The sequence below is a fragment of the Suricata suricatta genome, chromosome X (assembly GCF_006229205.1).
Source record: "Suricata suricatta isolate VVHF042 chromosome X, meerkat_22Aug2017_6uvM2_HiC, whole genome shotgun sequence".
Lineage (NCBI taxonomy): Eukaryota > Metazoa > Chordata > Mammalia > Carnivora > Herpestidae > Suricata > Suricata suricatta.
In genome coordinates this window covers 30,863,146-30,881,046 of record NC_043717.1, presented here as the reverse complement: position 1 = coordinate 30,881,046, position 17,901 = coordinate 30,863,146, and the positions used below count along the sequence as shown (strand labels likewise).

At 41.7% G+C, this 17,901-nt stretch overlaps 1 protein-coding gene across 1 annotated transcript in view; it reads right to left on the bottom strand.

Moving 5' to 3' along the window:
• The window catches only part of XK (X-linked Kx blood group), a 49,210-nt gene extending 31,323 nt beyond the window's left edge, over window positions 1–17,887 (bottom strand). Inside the window, exons 1-2 of the mRNA XM_029930024.1 lie at window positions 17,589–17,887; window positions 9,920–10,182 (exon numbers count right to left, since the gene is read on the bottom strand). Of these exons, the coding sequence (XP_029785884.1) occupies window positions 9,920–10,182; window positions 17,589–17,833 (508 nt within the window). The 5' untranslated portion in view covers window positions 17,834–17,887. The remainder of the gene's footprint in view (window positions 1–9,919; window positions 10,183–17,588) is intronic.
• Between the last annotated feature and the right edge of the window lie 14 nt (window positions 17,888–17,901).

Here is a 17,901-nt window from a genome sequence, read left to right as displayed (position 1 = left end):
CTTGCTCGCCAGATCCAGGACTTTGGCCGTCAGGTACTCGAGAAAGCCGGCCAGGAAGATGGGTGTGGACGGGCTCAGGTGCTGGATTTAGTGACCTTTCAGTAGGAGGTCCATATGGCTAATGGGGAACTGCAGCTTGTCTTTTATTTTTAATTTTTTTTATATTTTATTGTCAAGTTGGTTTCTATATAACACCTAGTGCTCTTCCCCACAAGTGCCCTCCTCCATGCCCATCATCCCCTTTCTTTTTTCCCCCTCCCTCTTCAGCCCTTAGTTTGTTTTCAGTATTCAAGAGTCTCTCATGATCTTCTTCCTTCCCTCTCCCTCTTCCCTGCTTCCCCTCCCTATGGTCCTCTGTTAGGTTACTCCTGTTAGACTTATGAGTGCAAACATCTGGTATCAGTCCTTCTCCGCCTGACTTATTTCACTTTGCTTTTAAAGTGCAGGACAGAGTTCAGCTTTTATAACCTTACTTAAAGTTGACATGACCTTGGTGGGCTTTGCCCTGATCAGTCCTGCTAGACTGTTGCACTGGCCTGGCCTCTTGAGATGCCAGTGCTTATTTCTGCCCCCTGTATCCTGTGCTCCAGCTCCTAGGTGGTCAGGGAACCCCTGACCTTTGTGACAACTCAGACTTCGGACCGTCATTGGTTTCCACTGGGCCATGATCAGGTGGTCTAAAAATGTCTATGATAGGAACCTGGTCTCCAAGGGAACTGTAACTCCCCGCTTGACTTTAACAGTCCAGACAAAAAAAAAATAATAATAATAATAATAATAATAATAATAATAATAATGATGATGTTTCAATGGATACACTGTCTTTAGGATACCACTCCAGGTTATCTGATTTTAGCTTTGCACTGTCTTTGAGCTCATTTACAGCCCTTTGTAAGCTGTGGGTCACTATCATGCACAATGCCCTGTACAAGTTCAATTGTCCCCCTTTCATGCTGTAGTAAGACCAGTTTTGCCTCCGTTGACAAATTCATTTCAATATCCCACGTTAATATTCCCGTGTCTGTAATTGGGCTTCTCTTTTGAGCTAGTTACAACTGCTCATTCTCTCCTGAGTTAAAAAGAATCTTTACATGCGTTCATTTTTTTAAAGTCTGAAATTGAAAGCGAAAACGTACCCCACAAACTTGTTCTGTCTCTGGGATGCTCTCCCAGTACACATGGAGATGGATGGTTCCAGCTGCCCATGTCAGCAGCCAGGGAACCATCTGTGACATCTCCCTGTGCCCCATTCAATCAACCATCACACCCTTCTACTGCTGCACCTTTAATACTGCCCCGCTAATCCGCTCCTTGGATTCTAGCCTAAAGCCATCATTATTCTCGCCTGGAAACTTGGGGCACTGCCTTCCAATCCATCTTCCAGAGCAATCCGTTTCTAAAACTAAACCTGATCACGACACTGTGTTGCTTACCACTCATCAATGCCCTCTGATTGCTGCTGGGGTGAACTTTGATCCTGGGATGCTCTTTCCTGCTTTTCCTTCACCTGACTATTCCTCCTCATCTACCAGGTTTTGGTTTAAACTTAAGTTCCCCTGGGAATTTCTGTCTCATCTCCCAGATTTAGTTAGATTCCCACCATGTACTTTCACACAGGGCTTTTACTTCACAGGATTTACCTGAAATAAAATAAATATATGACTATTTGTTTCATGTTTGTCTCTCCAAATTTTTTTAATGTTTATTTATTTCTGAGAGAGAGAGAGAAAGACAGACAGACAGAACATGAGTGGGGCAGAGAAAGAAGGAGACACAGAATTTGAAGCAGGTTCTAGGGTATGAACTGTCAGCACAGAGCCTGACTTGGAGCTCGAACTCACGAACCACAAGATCATGACCTGAGCTGAAGTCAGATGCTTTACCAACTGAGCCACCCAGGTACCTGTCCCTTCTGTTCTAAAATTATAGGGGCCTGTCCACCTTATTCACCACTTTATCCTCAAAGCCTAGCATAGGGTCAGGAACACAGAACATATTCAGTAACTACTCACTGAATTCTTTACCGAATCCACATAAACCTACCCCCAAATCCTGCCTTCTTCAGTGTAGAAGTACAATTTGGCTCTGTAGCGAGATGGAGCTAATCTCACAGAAATTCTGTGAAAATGAAACACAAGAACACTAATCAAGGCCTGGCACAAAGCAAGGGTTCAAGAACCAGTCATTATTACTACCAACATTACCACCTTGAGTGGAAGACAGAAGGGGACCCTGAGATCTAGACGGGCCAAACGACAGGCTGCAGGGGCCTTCACGGAGCATAACCTTGGTGTGGTCACCTGGCCCTCAGTCCAACCCTTCCACCAAGGGTCAGAGATTGAATGTCATTGCTAAGAGCCGACTAGACCTCAGAAGTCTCAGGATAGCAAACTTTCCCAAGACAAAAGTGCATAGGGTGTCCACTATTCATTGATTATAAGAAATAACTTTGCAATACTGTGTGATTCCATTTATATGACATACACACAACAGGCAAATCCATAGAGACAGAAAGTAAATGAGTAATTGCCAAGGACTGGGAGAGGGGAAATGAAGGGTGACTGCTACTAAATATGGGATTTCTTTTCTATGTAATAAAAATACAGGTTTCCTGGGGTGCCTGGGTGGCTCAGTCAGTTGAGCATCTGAGTCTTGGTTTTGGCTCTGGTCATGATGCCACCACTGTGGGATCAAGTCCCGTGCTGGGCTCCGTGCTGAGTAAGGAGCTCGCTTAAGATTCCCTCTCTCTCTCTCTGTCTCTCTCTGTCTCTGTCTCTCTCTCTCTGTCTCTCTCTCTCTCTCTCTCTTTCTCTCCCTTACCCCCACCCCTCTACCCTGCTTATGTGTGCTCTCTAAAAATAGAAAAACATTTTTCTTAAATGTGGGTTTCCCCTATTCTAAAAGTAGACCATTCCTATGAAACTTTTTGTAAGCCAAAATGGGGTAAAGCAAAGAAGCAAGTACCATTTCATAAAAGCAAAAATACTTACCAGATTTCTTGTGGTTAGCAAAAACAGGTACTAATGTAGGGCTTTCATTAAAGCCAAACGGCATACAGGAAACTTTTGGATAGGAAGGGAAATCTGTATTCTAAAGTTAGATAGTGGTGATGATTTACAAAGTTATGAATATCCTAAAATCTACTGAATTCTATACTTTAAAATGATAAATTTTATAATATATGTATTGCAATTTATTTTATTTCTTTAACTTTAAAATATGTTTACTTATTTATTTGGGGGGTGCAGACAGAGAGAGAATCCCAAGCAGAGCCCAACCTAGGGCTTGAACTCACAAACTATGAGTTCATGACCAGAGCCGAAATTAATAAGAGTCAGACATTTAACTGACTGAGCCACCCAGGTCCCCCAAATTATAGTGCAATTTAGAAAAACTCTCCAGTGGACCATGTGGCCAACTGCACTTTCTCTCCCTGAGGCCAAGATCTGCTGAGGCCAAATTCATCAGTGTTTGCTCAGTGAGCACAAAATTAGAGAGGAGATGGTTATAGATTGAATGTTGAATAGGGTCAGGTTCTGATGGACTTTATGTCATTTCCCTGTCAACAATGGATATTTCTATCGGGCTAAACTTCATTTACATGGTGTGGCAGACACAGATGCTTACTCAATATCCATTGCTCCCCTTCTATTTTTTTTCTACACAGTATGCTGGAGTCTTTTCAAGTTATATTTCCTTTACTTTTAAACAATTTTAAATGTTTATTTTAATGTAATTTATTGTCAAATTGGCTTACATACAACATCTAGTAATCATCCCAACAAGTGCCCTCCTCCATGCCCATCACCCATTTTCCCTTCTCCCCCATCCTCCCATAATCCTCAGTTTGTTCTTTTTTTAAGAGTCTCTTATGGTTTGCCTCCCTCTCTGTTTGTAACCAATTTTTCCCCCTTCCATTCTTCCATGGACTTCTGCAAGGATGTGGAGAAACAGGAACCCTCTTGGACTGTTGGGGGGAATGCAAACTGGTGCAGCCGCTCTGGAAAACAGTGTGGAGGTTCCTCAAAAAACTATCAATAGAACTCTCTTATGACCCAGTAACAGCACTGCTAGGGATTTACCCAAGGGGCACAGAAGTGCTGATGCATAGGGGCACATGTACCTCAATGTTCATAGCAGCACTGTCAACAATAGCCAAATCATGGAAAGAGCCTAAATGTCCATCAACTGATGAATGGATCAGGAAGATGTGGTACATATATACACAATGGAGTACTACATGGCAATGAGAAAGAATGAAATCCTGTCATGACATTTTCTTGCTAGCCATCTCTCTTATCCCTCTTGTTCACTGCAACAATCTCAACCCTGCTACCCTTCTTCCTTCACCCATAGACAAAGCCCCTCATCACTGTTTAACTATGATGGAACACCTATTAGCCCACCGTGATGACTTAGCAGAACCCCCCCCTTGAAAAATGTTGATTTCTCATGGTTTACTCATGGCTCTTACCTAAAATGAAAGTGGTAAATAGTATGCTGCATATACAATATCAACTTTATGAGGTCATTCAGTCTGCACCCTTGCCTTTGGTCACTTCCACCCAACAAACCAAATTACATGCCCTTACCCAAGCACGTAGGTAAAACCATAAATATCCATACTGACAGTCAATATGCCTTTGGAGTAGCCAATGATGTTGAGTGCTATGACACAATAGGGTTTCCTTTCAGCAGAGACAAAATTAAAAATAGTCCTTATGTCCAAAATTTATTTGATGCTATATTCCTGCCAGGACCTCTGGTTGTTATTAAAGTCCCTGGACATTCTAAGTTTGACTCTCTAGAAGCCAAAGGAAACCTTGCTGATGTCCCCGCAAAAAACCCACTCTTTTGGGATCCATAGACCAAACCTCTGTCATGGTCCAGAAAACTGTTTCCTCTAGTGACAACGCAAGAGAATTAACCATGGTAATACAACAATTGGCCGCTGAAAGGAAAAACAAAATTGGGAACCTAAAGATTATTGGTGTCAGCTAAATACTTCAGTAAGTCCATACTGCCTGGCCAGCTCTGCAGCTGTGTTTCACCATGTTACCATCATCAGCCTCCAGGACCGGTCAAACATACAAATGGAGTAACTAAAACTCAATTAGCAAAATCAGTTGAGATCTTCCAAATACCCTGGCCAAAAGTACTACCACTGGTTCTTCTAAATTTTAGATCTACTCTCTTCAGGATACATAAATTTGAGTCTATTGAAATAATGATGGAATGGCCAATGTACTTAGCCCTGACTTATTTGGACCTACAACTAATACATGGGGAGATGTACTTCAGTTTTACAATGACCTGATCAAGTCCATTGAAAATAATCACAGTGCACTCCTGGGAGTTGAAGACATCAAATATCACATCTAACAGTCTAGAGATTCATATATTGGGAAAGGTATCTTCAAGAAGAATGCCTTCAATGTCACTGGAAAGGCCCCTACCCGTATGTTAATAACTATCCTCTCAAACTTCAAGGAATACTCTCAAATCCATGTGTCTCATCTGAAAAAAAGCCCCCACATCTGGATGGACTGGCACACCATCTGGTGACCAAACACTAAAAATGTCAAGAACTGAAGCAGACAGCATCAGAAGTAGACAGCATGCACAAGATGTATGGAACAGGCCTGTACTGTATAACTTTCTTTTTTTCTCTTCTTACTCTATGTTTAATCATGTCATTCAGGCCTTTCATTGTTGTTTCCTGAGCTTTCCTATTATCCTTTATTTTAATTTTAATACATCCTTTTAGCTCCACCTTATGAAAAACTCTTTCTGCTAAACTTACTGATTTCTGGATTTGTGCAAGAGTATACAGTACTCATGATGGGCCTGAATTGGTGACCTGGCCACTATCTTTAGAAGGATGGCAAAACCTACCTGGCAAAGGTGTAGAATTTTCCTTTGGTACTTTTGAAACCACACATCTTCCCTTCTGGAAAGCCGACACAAAATATTATGGTTTTCCATTGGGTGCCCTCTACTTATAAGGGGACACCCTCACTCAGGTCTGGACTCTTACCCCAAATCTTTCTTTGTTTCAAAACAATGATAGGAATGGCAGAACTCTAGGATATCTCCCAGTCAGTATTGTAACTGTACTATTTTATGTGACCCAGATGAACATGAATTCACTCCTTGCTGGAATCCAGAAGAGTATATCATCTTCCCTATTAGGTTATCTCTATGGTGGGGTAATAAAAATACAGTAAGATGGGAAAATGGAAAGCTAGTGTGCTCCCACTTAATGATAATTCATTGGGAATTGACCAAAAAGCTGGTAAAAGATGGAAACTTAATTCAACTTACTATTTCTCTAGAGATCTTCTAGATCCCAACTAAAAGTTACTTATTTGTAAGTAAGCTACTCATTTGTTAGTTCAAGTCTACAGCAATGTAAGGTGCTCACGTAACCATCCCCATAATGCTAATAAAACAGATTATCATGTGCTCTGTATAAATGATTGTATTTCTGATCCTGAGATTGTTTCTTTCATTCCAGGAAAAAGAATATGGGCAAAAGGACCCAATTATGCCTTATCCTTAGAAGACATTGGGTATTTCTTTTTATGTGGAAGAAACATACTCTACATGTCTCCTTAATTGGAAGAGCTGTGGAGGGACTGATGCCTTACCGTTGATACTGAAATTAGAAATCTCTTCCCTCTACTGCATATATACCTAAGGCAGGGTCTTGCTCTTATCAACTTTAAAGGATATGTCAGAACTGGGAAGGTTATAATTATGGCTAGATGCCTATAGAAGACACCACACTGGACAGAAAAGGTTTTGGCATGCTTTCACCAGAGCCTCCTTCCTTGGGTTGAAGTAGCAAAACTTAAAAAAAAAAATTCGCAATCTTTCTATACTCATGCCCACCACTGTCAATGCTTCTGTCCAAGCTTTTGAATATCAACAGACCCAAATGGATGGCCTTGAGGAAGTACTTCTACAAAACTGCAGGGCCCTAACCCTCCTCACTACTCAGCAGGGGAAGCCTGTGTCCGATTGGAGAAGAATGTTATCTTTATGTCAGTGAGTCAGGGAAAATAACACAAGAACTAAAAATAATGAAGGACATTATCAAGCTGCTAGCTGAAGCTGGCCAAGCTCCCAGAACTCAGGACATTTTAGATCTATTAAACATAGGCAGTCGGGAAAACTGAGAAGTGCATTTCAATCGCTAGGTGTCATTGGGTTTTTTGTCTGCAGTTTAATCTTTTTAATTAAATTTCTACGGTTTTTGTATTAACAAGCAAATGTCTTCTTCTCAAATGTATGTACAGAATACAATTCTTTTCCTTTCAAAAGGCTTTTTCTGAAACTCAGATGACCAAGGAAATGAAACCACTCACCTTAAAGGGACAGAATTGAGATTCCTTCCTTTCTCAATCCTCTTATTGTTCAAAAGAGGCCACTGAAATGCCACACAGTTTCCCTCCTCCGTGGGACGAGACACCTGAGGACGGGCTCCTCCTCAATTCTATGAGGAAAGACAACTGAGGAGGTCTTCAGCTCCATGGGAAAAGCCACGTGAGGACAGCCCTCCTCAGCTCCATACAATCCACCCACAAACAACTACACCATTGACAAGGATTAACAAATACATCTGAAGGACAAAACTGATCGGCAACGTTTTCTGGAAAGATCTTGAGCAAAAGCGAGAAATGTGAAAGAACATCAATCGAAAACGGAACCAGAGGATATAAAGTAGAGAATCTCACGCATGTGCCCTAAGGAAAATAACTTAAGGACTGACAGACTGCTTTCCTGTAAATGCCTGGTTCTCTCACACACACACACCACACACACAAAAAAAATAACTTAAGGACTGACAGACTGCTTTCCTGTAAATGCCTGGTTCTCTCACACACACACACACACACACACACACATACACACACACCACACACACACAAAAATCACCCCCCCCCAGAAAAAAACAAAGAACAACAACCAAATCTGATAATATTGGATTTTTCTTAAATGATAGAGAAGTATCAGGGGTTGCTTGTTATCAACCTTGGAAAATTCTGTTTATGGTTTCCAGGTGCATGAACAAGAAATGACCCAGGGCACCTGGTCCTGCAAAATGACCTGAGGTGAGCTTTGTTTGAATGACTTGACTGGTTTTGTCTGCTTGGGGAATTTTTAAAGCTGGTCTCTACTCGTTTTGATTTTAACAGACTCCAACTGAACTCTCCCCTCTTTACATTCCCTGCCCAGAAATACAGCCTACCCACATCTGCAGGGGACTTGCCTGTCGCTTGCTATAGTTTGTGTGTCTCAAATTACAGTTCCTTGGCTATTCCCAAGTAAACTCACATTTATGAATTTGAGCTTGCCTCTTCATTTAGGTCAACAAAGACAATCTTCATTTTCAAAAACTTGGAGGAAAATACTGGATCTACTTGTAAAAATCAAATAGGCCGTCACCACATCTGGTTTCTGGCTGCGTCCCTGCCACATGGAGAAACAATGAACTGGGAAAAGGGTTTGGTGGCACACAGAGGACTCAATGGCCGTTCCAGGTATAAGTCTTTACAGAAAGGATGCTGCTACATTTACTGAGTACCAACTGTCTATCTGGAGCTGTGGGGGGGCGTTACACACAGATGTTAATATACCAAGGTTCAAGACCCCAACTTCAGGTTCTGCTATGTCTTAAGGATCATAGTCACTCTTCGGTAACCTGAATAAGGGAGACAGCTGTGCTATGCAAATCCCATGACCCAGCAACAGATTAAGCCGTTGTACCATCTAGCCTAGAACACAGGCAGGAAGAAGTTAATATTGAAGGAAGTAAAGTTAGTAAGTGATGTATTTTTTAAAATTCTAATTTCAGTGTTATCTTAAATATCTATTTTTTCAGCTTAAGGCTTCTAACTCACTTTTGCTTATCGATATAGTAAAACTTACCAGAAATCTGGTTTTCATTTACCTAGAATATTAATATTTGGGAGGAATTATTTCCTCTCCTCATATAAAGGTTTTTCATTTGTGTCTCAGGCGTGCAAAGGGGTTGTTAAAATCTGGCTCAACCAAATCCTGCCCTCAATTTGATGACGTGAGAATAGTTCAAAGGTTAGAGAACTGTGTTCATTTAAATGCTGACATACCTATTAAAACTTTAAGAAGATAGGAGACTGCTCTTGATTCTTGCTTATCACAAAGAAGTTCTTACAACCAAGGGTCTCAGCCGGTTTAGAACGACCAGTGAATGACAGGCAAAATCCGAAGAGGCCCAGCTTCTGGCAGGTGTATTTTCAGCCAACAGCAAGCTGGTGTTTTTTTTCCCCAAATTGGTCACAGCAATGAATTTCTAGAAGTCTACCATTTTCCATCAAGAGCCAAAGTTTCCCCCACACCTTGTCCTTTGGATCTCGATGGGATGCCTGTCTGCTTCAACAAAGAGAACATAGCGGAAGTAATGCTGCTTGACTCCCAAGGCTGGATCGCAAAAGGTGATACTCTTTCACCTGCCGTTTCTAGCTCGCAGGACACTGTCCCTGAAAGCAGCCACCATGCTACGAGGAAGCCCAAACTAGCCCTTGGGGAGAGAGGAAATGGACAAGATCTGAGGCTCTCAGCAACAGTCAGCATCAACCAGAAGTCATGTGAGTGAATGAGCCTTCAGTGGCTTCTAGCCCCTCATCTTTGAGCCACCCTAGCTAATGTACTGTGGAGTGCAGGTGAGCCCTTCTGGGCCCTGTGCAAATCATGGATTCATAAGCAAAATAAACACTGGTATTATTTTAACTAAGTTTCAAGTTCAGTAACTGGAACACAGACTCAGAATTGAATGCACATTCACCTGAATTTCACCTAAAACAAAATAAACTTTATGTTTTACCCCCCACTTTGATCCCCAAATGCAGGAAGAGAAAAAAATATATATACATACATCTTCCAACAGTGATGTGCTGTTGCAGGGTGCTTATATACAGCTGCAGAGTCAGCTGGGGGGCAGAGCCCAGGAAAGCCTGGATCACCGACGCTCGGCTGAACGCAGATCGGTGGGTGAAGAGCTTGCCCTCTGCCTGACCCACTTCTTTCTCAATCTCTTCTGAGAAGCCATTCTTGGGCATCTGTCGCTTCTTGGTGATGCTGACATAAGGCTCTTCGACGTGGCTCGACTGACAATAGATGCAGAAGACTTCAAAACACCTGGAAACAAATCAACAAGTCATGATAATCAGAGACAGCCAGGATTCTGTCTTTTCTCAGCTACCCTGCTTACACGTATCCTGATTCTCAAAGCTCTGACTTGGCTCCTCTGAAGTATAGCCCCTTCTCTAAAGTCATCCACTCCAAGGACTTCTAAGCAAGCAGGCCCTCCGGCAGGTCATATGGAAATGAGTGTGAACCTAACAGAGAGATGACACCAAAGGCCAGTGAGACAAGGAAACCAAGTAGGGAATGGGCAGTGGTTTGGGCTCCAGAGCCAGAGAATGTTCTATTTCCCTTCATGACCCTCACTAGCTGTGCAGCCCCTGGCACGTCCTGAATCCTTTCCCTCAATTATAAAGCAGAGGTGATACCTATTTGCCACACTATTACAGAAACAATATAGTATATGGGCACTTCCCTAAAAGACCACAATATACTACCTAGCTCTCTGCTCTCATAAACCCTTATGGGACATGACTGAAGTCAATCGTTCCTGGAGGTCTGTCAGCTATGTCTTACTTATGAGATAAGCCTGCCCTAGCGATGGATCCTTAACAAGTCACCTTTCTAGACTGACAGAGTACCTGGTTCTAAAATTAGATTTTCAGCTCTCAGCATGGATCCACTGTGTTGGTGAAGTCTGTGAGCCCGAGCTTATAAGCTCGTAATAATAAAGCCCTTTGCTTTTGCAAAAAAATAAAATAAGATAAGATAAGATAAAATAAAATAAAATAAGTTAATATAAGATAAAATAAAATAAAATTAGATTTTCCTCTCTAGGTAATGATATGGTTACCAAAGGGAGGGATACTGATGTGTGTGATTTACTTTGAAGTGTGCACATGTGCGCACGCACACACACACAAATGGATTGATGACTCAATCGAGGAATGGATGAATGTGTGAAGCAAAATGTTAGCTGTAGAACCTAGGTGGTGGGTACTTGGGTGTTCACTGCACAATTCTTTCATGTTGTCTTCTGTAGATTTGAAAAGCTTCATAATAAAATGCTGGGGAAAATGGTTTTTTCTTAGGAAAAAGAAAAAAGCTCATGGCCTTAGGTTTAAAAACTGATCATTTTTTTCCCCTCCAAACACGCATTTTTATAACCACCTTATAATGCTGCTGAAAGATTTTATGGCTTCATCTATTTTATTGAATGTTGTTAACTCTGTACTCTCACCCCAGGCAACTATGGCAACACGAATACATTTATAATTATAAATAATAAAACTTTGCGTAAGAGAGGAAACGCAAGAGCCTCCCTGGTGAGTACAAAGTAGACATATTTTGTGACCATTACCTTTGTTCATTTGTTCCTGGGAGAAAGAAGGTACACAGCAGTTTGTGCGTGTGCGAGAGAGAGAGAGAGAGAGAGAGAGAGAGAGAGAGAGAGAGAGAGAGAGAGAGAGAGAGAGAGAAGCAGGGGAAACAGGTTTGTCTGCTACATTTTGTCCAATGGGGTCACGGCCACTTTAATACATAAAAACCAGTAAAATGGCCTGGGCCAATTTTTTTAACTGAAAATCATGAAATTCAGGTTATGAGTTCAAGTCCAGATAATCCAATTGAATTTTCTCTGAGAAAAACCTCCAATCTCTGAGAACTATTTAAGGCCCTAGCAACTTCACACAACACGGACGAGAAGACAGAATATACTATTATGTTAATTCTCTAATATGTGATGAATGCAGACGTACTCTGCTAGTGCTGTGGGGAATGCAGACACAGCTGGGGTACCCTTGCCTCATTTCAAGGTGTTCACAATCTAAATGGAAAATGGCACAGATACATAATAAGGATAATAATGAATACAACTAATATATATCTAATACATATATATATAGCACTTTCAATTTAAAAAATATTTCTCAAATATTAACTCAGAAAGCTTAATGCAAGATTTTGAATCACAGCATTATTTGTAATGGCACAGTTCTGGGAACACTCTAAGGGTCCCCAAATTAAACAATAATTAAATAAATCATAATATATGTATTCAATGGAGTATTACCCAGTCCTTAAAATTGATGGTACATACATTCATGTACTAATACATAAAAATGTTTACTATATTTGATAAGTGAAAGCAGTAAATCAGAATAGAATATAGAGAGAATTCCATTTTTTATAAAAAGAAAATTATGTGTATAAAAATATATATCAATCACACATACACATAAACACTGGAGTGCTTGAGCTGGCTCATACTGACTCAGGAAACTGTTAAGTAGTTAGGAATCATGTGAGCCAATTGTTAAAAAAAAATGGTAGCCTGACGGGTGCCTGGGTGGCTCAGTAAGTTAAGCATCCAACTTCGGCTCAGGTCATAATCTCACAGTTTCTGGGTTTGAGCCCCGCGTCGGGCTCTGTGCTGACAGCTGAGAACCTGGAGCCTGCTTCAGATTCTGTGTCTCCTTCTCTCTCTGCCCCTCCCCGACTCGTACTCTGTCTTTTTCTCTCTCAAAATATAAATAAACATTAAAAAAAAAAACTGGTAGCTTAAAATAGGCCACGATGGGAATATTTACATCACAGAAATCAGTAGAAACTGCAATTCAGGGCTTTCCCCCCAAGAGACAGTTTGCCAGCTTAGCACTATAAAAATATTGGTAAGGATATAAAACAAAATGTTAGAAATTGTTCTCTTTAGGCAAATTAGAGGGTTTTTAAAAATTATATTTATCTGTTCTCTGCTCTTCTTTTAAACAACAAATGTTTCACCTGAATAAAATCAAGCTTAGAATTTTTAAACACTAAACAAACAACGAAACAGCAACACATGCTAAGGGGTGAATGAATGAAAATGAAGGTTCAGAGGAGAAAGCAATTCTCTGGATGCTGAGGAGGGTGCTGTACTAAACAGAAAGCATGTGCAGAATTGTTGACAAACTGAAACCTTAGTGTATCTATTGGCAGACAACAGAAGGTGCCAGAATGGCTAATCACAGAGGTGGCCTGTGGGGAGCCAGAAGAACGGAGATTAGCCGCCTATAGGCAGGGAAGCACCACTCCCTGTCAGAGGAGAAGCCAGAAGATCAAAGATCAACCACCTGCAGGCAGGGTAGTATCAGCCCCTCAGGTGCTGTGCTAAAAACCCTGATTTGGTTCCTCTTTTACTCCAGCCTTAATCCCTTAACCCTGTTTCCTAGCAACCGACCTAGGTCAGCTGCCTTGTTTTCCCCGCCTCGAAACCTTTATAAGATACGGTGTTTTCTCAATAAAGAAGAAGAGGCTTGATCAGAAACCGTGTGTTGTGTCCTTACTCTCTGTGCTCCCCCTTCCTGCCCTATTTCTCTCTCCCTCCCTCAGAAATGAACCCGCAAGGATCGACCGCCCCGCCAGCCGGGGCAGTGAACTAGACAGTGGCCCTGAAGCCCAGGTGGACACCTTGGCAACCCACTGTTTTTCCCAATCCCTACATTTATCTTAGCACAGACTTTTTTACCCAGAGTAAATCTTTAATAAATTCGTGTATGACCCTGAGACTTCACTACTTGTCACTATCTGGTTAGGAAAACTGGTAAGAAACAGACTCCCTTTCTTGGAACTCTGCAAGACTCGGCCAATTACTCGAAACAAAAAAAAAAAATTGTCTAAATACAGCTGTAAATTAAATATTTTGATCAAAATTGTTCAAGGTTGTTTCTCAGTATCGTGGAGACCAAGCATTGGCAAACATTTTCTGTAAAGTATTTACAAAGAGTAAATATTTCAGGCTTTGCAGGTCACAGTCTGTATTGCGATGACTCAACTCTGCCACCCTGGTGCGAAAGTGGCTATTACACAATACATTAAATGAATGGGCATGGGTGTGTTCTAATAAAACTTTATTTACAAAAAGAGGTAGTGGGGGGATTTGGCCTGTGAGGCACAGTCTGCCAGCCCATACGGCAGATAGATAATCAGCAGGCTGATCCATTTTTTCCACTTTATCCCATTTTCAAGCATCACAGTGGAAGGAGTTTTATTCCTTAGCTGGAACCATGCTTGTTGGTATCTGTGCAAATAACCTGTGGTACCAGAGACCCACTAAAGCAGTTAATAAAAACATGTTTTTGAAAGAAATAGTGACTATGATTTCCTACATGCCATGTTATTTCCTACACCTACGTGCTCTAGTGAGAGAACACAAGAACTAAGCTAGTTAAATAGAAAGTGCCATGTGACCTTTGGAAAGCCACTTTTATGATCTCCCTGAGACTCGATTTCTCAAGTGTAACAAAAAAAGATAATGACAATTAGGTCACAGGGTTTTACAGTGGATGGAGTTATATACTATACATAAAAGCACCCTGTAAACAAAAAAAAGCTCTTTAAATTTAGGCTATTATTATTTTAAAGTCTTGTGAAAGCTTATTATAGAAAGAAAATACTACGGTGAATCATTTTGCAATGTTCTATAGAAAATTACTGGAACTCCATAGCTTTCATTTTTACAAACCCCGACTTTCATGTACCATTTTTTTTCTCTCATTTTACCAGTAAACCAAAATGGAGAAAAACTGCTTGAACTTGAAACTTGTTTATATTTATTCTTTCTCCCAATGATTTTATAAAATTAACATTAACTGTAAAACAATGATAAACAAATTCTGTTGTTGTCACGAAGTGTTTTCCCCCCTTCTGGTTTTCCAGACTATCTATTATCATTCACAAAAGATTGTCCTTAACATAAAAAAAGAAATTCAAGATACTGTTCAATGCTTGTATCTTGAAACCCAGCCTTAATAAGGAAACCACCAGACAAACTGAAATTACAGTTTTAAATAGAAGACTGATAAGAGAACTATGGTCCTCTCCTCCTGCTTCTCCAAAGGAAAGAAGGAGCGGGCCTAGTTTTTATTATTTGGCCCATAATCATTTCAGTATAATGTGGCAGTGAGTGAACTCAAAACCAGCATCTTACCTGAAAAGAACATGAGTTTGGCTAGTTAGTACCTAACGAAAAATACACAGAGCTAATTTTTCCAAAAGCAATTTTAAAATATTACTAAGTCAAATCAATAAGGATGGGAACGAAAATACCATGACTCTGGGGGAAATCATTTTGATCTTTAAGTAACGCTAATGTCTTGGAGTTACTGTCAGCAGGAAAAACTTCCAATAAGATATTAAGTCAAGCAAATTGCTTTTCGTGTCATCTGGAAACAAAGAGGGCTGGAACCACACTTTGTAGATCTTAGCTCTAGGATCATGGGTCCAACATCTCCTTGAAATAAATCAGCCATATTAGAACGAGAGAGTCCTTGTTGACAGAACTGGGTTGTCTGTTGCTTTATTTTCTGTTTTACTTCACTTTTCCCTCAGGAAGACAATGACTCCTTCAGAATTTTCTGGAAATAGAGATCTTTTTATGGGGTTGAAACTTTTTATATAGCTGAGAAGTTATCTCTTCAAAGCACCAAGCATTTTTTAAATAAAGTTAAAATGTTTTTACTATAAAAACTTTAGAGAAGTATGTAACAAATGAAAAAAAATGATGCACTTTTCTATATTTTTCAGGAGAAAATTAAAACCACCCATAAATCCATCATCCAGAAATCACCACTCTCCGTAACTTGGTCTATTTCCTGGAGCTCAGGTAGATGTGCCATCCCATTTTCATACATTTTATGGCATTAGCTTTGTCTTGGGTAACTCTCCTTGTATTGAGAAATATTTCAAATGGCAGTAACGGTAGAGATTACTCACCTGGCTATTTAGGGTTGTCTTTTTTTTTTTTTTTAATTTTGCCAAGACGACCAAACTACTTAATTTAAGATGGAAGTATCGGTAAAATGTACTTCACGATCTTCTGCTTTCTTTCCCAGAGGTAGGGAACATAATTAACTGAACCGAATTTCTAAGAAGCCTTGTGAATGTGTGGTCTGGGGTGTCATTTTCTTCGTCCACAAAATGGGAACATGACATCTACTTCACGATGAGGATTCAACGTACTGAGGGATATAAGCATCTCCCAAACCATCCAGCACAAGGAGCACTGACAAATACCAGTTCCCCTTTATCTGTCACTTCATTTAAACGGGAGCCATGAATCTGCTTTTCGCAGATGAGGTTAATAAATGATTGACTGCCTTGCCCAAAGTCAGATCCCATTGATTTTACTGAGTGGGATTACAATCAGGATGCCATGGCTTACTTGGCTAGAGAGGACTACTCACTAGACAGCTCCCAACTGCATGACTTTGAAAATTCTCCTCTCACTCTCTGCCCCCCCCCACCCCCCAACTCTTCTCTTGCTCTCAGATGTCAGTAGCAACATCTTGGTCCTGCTTATGTATGGGTTTCTCTTCCTTTCTAGGATTCTGTGGCTTCTGGAGGCTGGCAAACTTGTTCACCAAGTTTGTCCTGTTTGTGTATGAACCCAAACTCAGCATCCTGAGGGTCGGCAGGGATAGCTGTATTTAATATGAGGTGCAAAGTTTTATAACAGAGCTCTCTGAAATCTATCTTGCTACTGGACTTTTTCTGTCCATGCTTGCGTTGGGATGGAGTGGGGGTGGGGAGAGAGTGCCTCGTAGGAAAGATTCCTGCAAGCTGAATTTCCTGGTAGCTGAGCTCTGGCCTTTCTAGCTCTTCCAATTCCTCTACCACCTGTGTCTAAATTCAGTCTTAAAAAATTGCTTTCTAATCCATATAAAAGTCCTTTGTTTTGCTTTTCCTACAGAGTTGAAAGCTGTCAAAACAACACATTTTAAACGCTTTTCATGGTCCTTAGATAAACCAAAGTCTACCTCATTACCATGCAATCCATTTGCTTTGTATTAATAAAAACTAATTTCCAGAAATGTCACTAATAGTTTTTCTTTTCTTAACGCCCTCCAAGTTTCTGTCTTCATGGCACACCGTGTTCCAGCTGCAATGACTGTGTTTATAAGTTAGGCAAAGCCGGAAGGCATGTCTACAACGCGGTATGTTTCCACACCAAGAGAATGATGCGTGGATTTCTAGAACTCAGTATGAAAAGTAGATTAATATTTGTAAAGCGCTCAGAACCGTGCCCGGCACACAGTAAGCTCCACGTGCTTGACAAATTAAATAATCTGCACGCCCTTTTTGCTCTAAAGGCGATTTAGCCCACACACTTCTCAAGAGTTTGTCACGACACAAGCCAATCCCACCAGAGCCCACCTGACCCCAGAGAAGGCTTGCAACTGCCATTTCTGTCGGTCAAGTGCAGTTGAATATTGGCAGTGCCCTACGCCAGAACCTAACAGGAACGCGCCCCAGCTTTATTCCGACTCTCCCCGGATCCCGTCGCATTCGCGTGACTGGAACAGTGGGGCCCAGGAGCAGGGCGGGCGGTGTGGGCCCGGCGCCAGTCCAGCCACCCGCCCCTCCCGGAAGGCCGCCCGCTCCCCCAGGGCAGTGCGGGGAGGGGACCGGGGACCCGCACGCACCTGAAGAGCGGCCCGAGTTGCAGCAGGTGCAGCAGCAGCACGAGCGGGCGGTCGCGGCTGAAGTCGCGGTGCACGAAGAGGAGCGTGAGCTGCACGAGCGCGCAGGGCAGCAGCGAGAAAAGCAGCGTCAGCGCCTGCCACATGCCGTCCCCGCCCGAGCGGTAGGTGCTGCTCAGGTACAGCGCCGCCGTCGTCTCGGCCACGAACAGAAACACGGACGCCAGCACGGAGCCCGGGAATTTCATCTCCGCGCGTCAGCGGCGCTCACCGGCGGCGGACGCGGTAGCGGCGGCGGCTGCCCGAGGTGCTCCGG